The 4,974-nt window shown below is 40.5% G+C and overlaps 1 protein-coding gene across 1 annotated transcript; it reads right to left on the reverse strand.

Annotated features, from left to right (window-relative positions):
- Positions 1 to 2,327: 2,327 nt before the first annotated feature.
- On the reverse strand, positions 2,328 to 4,413 carry LOC143926856 (olfactory receptor 1500-like). The gene has a single exon (XM_077450896.1). It carries the CDS (start codon positions 4,411 to 4,413, stop codon positions 3,457 to 3,459), a length of 957 nt encoding a protein of 318 aa, XP_077307022.1. The 3' UTR covers positions 2,328 to 3,456.
- Between the last annotated feature and the right edge of the window lie 561 nt (positions 4,414 to 4,974).

Consider the following 4,974-nt stretch of genomic DNA (forward strand, 5'->3'; position numbering starts at 1 on the left):
GAGTCCATACTTTTGGTGGTGTGAAAAAGTGGTGTGAAAAAGTGTTTGCCCCCTTCCTCATTTCCTGTTCCTTTGCATGTTTGTCACACTTAAGTGTTTCGGAACATCAAACCAATTTAAACAATAGTCAAGGACAAGACAAGTAAACACAAAATGCAATTTGTAAATGAAGGTGTTTATTATTAAAGGTGAAAAAAAATCCAAACCATCATGGCCCTGTGTGAAAAAGTGATTGCCCCCCTTGTTATAACATACTATAACTGTGGTTGTCCACACCTGAGTTCAATTTCTCTAGCCACACCCAGGCCTGATTATTGCCACACCTGTTCACAATCAAGGCATCACTTAAATAGGAGCTGCTTGACACAGTAAGGTCCACCAGAAGATCCTTAAAAGCTACACATCATGCCGAGACCCAAAGAAATTCAGGAACAATTGAGAAAGAAAGTAATTGAGATCTATCAGTCTGGAAAGGGTTATAAAGCCATTTCCAAAGCTTTGGGAATCCAGCGAACCACAGTGAGAGCCATTATCCACAAATGGCGAAGACATGGAACAGTGGTGAACCTTCCCAGGAGTGGCCGGCCGCCCAAAATTACCCCAAGAGCGCAGCGACGACTCATCCAAGAGGTCACAAAAGACCCCACAACAACGTCCAAGGAACTGCAGGCCTCACTTGCCTCAGTTAAGGTCAGCGTTCATGCCTCCACCATCAGGAAAAGACTGGGCAAAAATGGCCTGCATGGCAGAGTTCCAAGGAGAAAACCACTGCTGAGCAAAAAGAACATCAAAGCTCGTCTCAATTTCTCCACAACACATCTTGATGATCCCCAAGACTTTTGGGACAACATTCTGTGGACCGATGAGACAAAAGTGGAACTCTTTGGAAGTATATCTGGCGTAGAAGGAACACTGCATTTCATAAAAAGAACATTATACCAACCGTAAAATATGGTGGTGGTAGTGTGATGGTCTGGGGCTGTTTTGCTGCTTCAGGACCTGGAAGACTTGCCGTGATAAAAGGAACTATGAATTCTGCTGTCTACCAAGAGATCCTGAAGGAGAATGTCCGACCATCTGTTCGTGTACTCAAGCTGAAACGAACTTGGGTTCTGCAGCAGGACAATGATCCTAAACACACCAGCAAGTCCACCACCGAATGGCTGAAGAAAAACAAAATGAAGACTTTGGAGTGGCCTAGCCAAAGTCCTGACCTGAATCCTATTGAGATGTTGTGGTATGACCTTAAAAAGGCCGTTCATGCTCGAAAACCCTCTAATGTAACTGAATTAGGACAATTCTGAAAAGATGAGTGGGCCAAAATTCCTCCAGGACGCTGTAAAAGCCTCATTGCACGTTATCGCAAACGCTTGGTTGCAGTTGTTGCTGCTAAGGGTGGCCCAACCAGTTATTAGGTTTAGGGGGCAATCACTTTTTCACACAGGGCCATGATGGTTTGGATTTTTTTTCACATTTAATAATAAACACCTTCATTTACAAATTGCATTTTGTGTTTACTTGTGTTGTCCTTGACTATTGTTTAAATTGGTTTGATGTTCCGAAACACTTAAGTGTGACAAACATGCAAAGGAACAGGAAATGAGGAAGGGGGCAAACACTTTTCACACCACTGTATGTTCCTGCTAATCAGGAACACAGATCTCTGTGTTCATCCAGTGAGTCCATCTCCCACACAGTTAGAAAGCATCCCCTAGGGACACACTGAACCCTTTGATCACCCCTGGTGTTAACCCCTTCCCTGTCATTAGTACAGAAACAGTAAATATTTTTTGCACTGATCACTGTGTTAGTGTCACTGGTTCACAAAAAAGTGTCAAAAGTGTCATTTAGGTGTCCGATCTGTCCGCCACAATGTCACAGTCCTGCTAAAAATCGCTGATCACCACCATTACTAGTAAAAAAGTAAAAAAATAAATAAAAATGCCATAAATCTATCTCCTAGTTTGTAACTTTTGCGCAAACCAATCCATATATGCTTATTGGGATTTTTTTTTACCAAAAACATGTAGCAGAATACATATTGGCTTAAATTGATGAAGAAATTTGATTTTTTACATTTATTTTTTTAGGATATGTTTTATAGCAGAAAGTACGATTATTTTAATTTTTTTTCCAAAATTGTCGGCCTTTTTTTGTTTCTAGCGCAAAAAATAAAAACCGCAGAGGTGATTCAACACCACCGCAAGAAAAAAAAAGACTATTATTAGGTGGACTTTATATGGCACATGAGTACTCAATCTAAAAGGTATTAGAAATATTTTATTATTTAGTTATCAAAATTTCATACACATAAAACAGTCACATAAGTACAACAATTATTTAAATAAAACATAATGTTATATTTTCCACCACAAGAAAGCTCTATTTATGGGAGAAAAAGGACATCGCTTTTTTGGGGTACAGCATCGCACAACGTGCAATTGTCAGTTAACGTAATGCAGTGCCGTATGGCAAAAAAATGGCCTGGTCATTAAAGGGGTAAAGCCTTTCAGTCCTTGAGTAGTTAAAAGCTCATCTTCTCTTAGCTATCAGTCTGTAAGAAATGTTGATGCAACCTAAGTATGTGTAATGTACAGTAGTGATTGATTCTCATCTCCATATAGTGACCAATGTACACACTACTTAGTTAAATGTTATCCCACTAGAGCACACACACGAGAAACCTCCAGAAACTTGTGTGTGTGTGTGTTTGTGTATGTGTGTGTGTGTATGGGGGGGGGGGGGGGGGCAAGGTTTCGACTGCCTAGGGACCTCCATAGAGTTTAATCTGGCTCTGACATGAGTAATGCCACGCACACACGACCGGACTTTTCGAGGGACTAGGTCCGACAGACATTTTCGAAGGAGTTCTGACGGAGTTCTGACAGAGTTCTGACGGACTTTCCGAATGAACGGACTTGGCCACACACAATCACACCAAAGTCCGACGGATTCGAACGTGATGACGTACGACCGGACTAGAATAAGGAAGTTCATAGCCAGTAGCCAATAGCTGCCCTAGCGTCGGTTTTTGTCCGTCGGACTAGCATACACATGAGCGGATTTCTCGGTAGGAACTGGGTCCGGAAAAATTTGAAACATGTTCCATTTCTAAAGTCTGTCAGATTTTTACAAATCTAAAGTCCGCTGCAGCCCACACACGATCGAATGGTCTGCCGGAATTGTTCCGTCGGACCTTTGATGTCGAAAAGTCCGCTCGTGTGTACGGGGCATAAGTAACGCCTTGCCTCTACCAAGATGGCAGACACGTTGACTCCAAGTCATGGTAAGTCAGTAATGGGGAGTGATGAGCTTCAGGTAGACCATAGGTAAAACTGGTGATTAGTCCTTTGCCCTCTGTTTGCCTTTTTTGCCCACAGCTTCTAGAGTTTAGGTTCTTTATACTCTGATTGAACATGGGCTATAGTAGACATTTTTAAAAACGATTCTGTTTTTTTAAGCGTTGTCAATTTGTTTTTCCATTTCTCTTTTTTTCATAGTAAAAGACTGCAGTATTTTTACTTTTATTGCTTGCATCTTCATTCCATAAAGGAGAGGATTTACAAATGGTGGCACCACCAGGCACTGTAATGGCATGGCTACTCTAAGTCCATAGGGTACTTGGGTAGGCCCCAAGCGATAGAGTATAACCTCAAAGAGGCAGTCAGTAACAAAAATTACAAAAGATATCAGTTGAGGAGTGCAGGTCTGCATTGCTTTCAAAAGATTGTCCTTTGACTTGGCACAAACCTTCAAAATTTTAACGTAAGATAAAATGACCAGCATCGGCATCACTCCCAATAGTTTTACAGTAATAAACAGACCATAAATGTTGTTGACTGTGGTATCAATGCAGGAGAGTCTCACCACCAACCAGTTATCACAATAGATCTTCAGGATGACATTGTCACAAAGAGGGAGTCGCACTGTCAGCAATGTATGCACAATGATGGAGATAAAAGAATAAAGCCACACGCCAATAATTATCTTAAATGCCTTTGTTAAGTTCATCAAGGTGGAGTAGCTCAACGGGTTGCATATGCACATGTAACGGTCATACGCCATGACCGTCATCAGGGTCATCTCACAGGACACATAAAAATAGATGCAAAAGATTTGCGTTATACAAGCAGCGTAGGAAATAATTTGAGTCTTAGAAAACAGGTTTACGATTAGGCTGGGGAAAAATGAGATGCTTCCATAAAGGCCGTTGGTACAGAGGGCAGATATAAAAACATACATGGGCTCATGCAAGCTCTGGTTTAAATACACTGTACATATTATTGTCAAGTTGGAAAAAATGATCATCAAAAAGCCAAGCAATGATATCACCCCGTAGACATAATTAAAATCTGAAATTGTACCAAATGTCAGGCTTAGCACCAGAGGAGAGGAGAATGTTGAATTCTGCATTTTTATTCCAGGCAGTTCTTAACACAAGTCAATAGAATGTAATAAAAAAATTGCATTCATGTATAATTATACAAAAATAGAAAAATTGCTTATATCATATAAAATCTATCGAGGGGTAAGATCCTTAAAAAAAAAAAAGCACAAGTGTTATCCAAACGAATGCAGTGTTATGATAACTGGGCGCGGCTACACTATAATGGCTTGAAAGGGTGTGGCTTAATCTTTGTGTGTTCTGTCCAATTCAATGAAACCATGGCCATTGTCTGTTGCTCTAAACCCCCTCTTCCTTACAAAGTCACCTAGACACATTTACAAAAGATTCATTAATTTTCCCAAAAGCAGGCCAAAATTTACACCATGCAGCCTGCACAGCAAAAGAGGTAATTTTGGAAATATGTGAAAATTGTTTTACCTTCTATAAAAGAAAAAAAAACACTTGCAATTGAAGTTTCCCTCCAGTTTCCCTCCAGACAGCAGATCCAGATATTTGACCAGATATTTGGGCAGTATATTACCGTGCTTCTCCTCTGGCACCAGTAGTAATAGATATAGAAAGACACA

The sequence above is a fragment of the Lithobates pipiens genome, unplaced genomic scaffold, assembly GCF_037356315.1.
Source record: "Lithobates pipiens isolate NorthernLeopardFrog02 unplaced genomic scaffold, aLitPip1_a1.2 Scaffold_23, whole genome shotgun sequence".
Taxonomy (NCBI): Eukaryota; Metazoa; Chordata; class Amphibia; order Anura; family Ranidae; genus Lithobates; species Lithobates pipiens.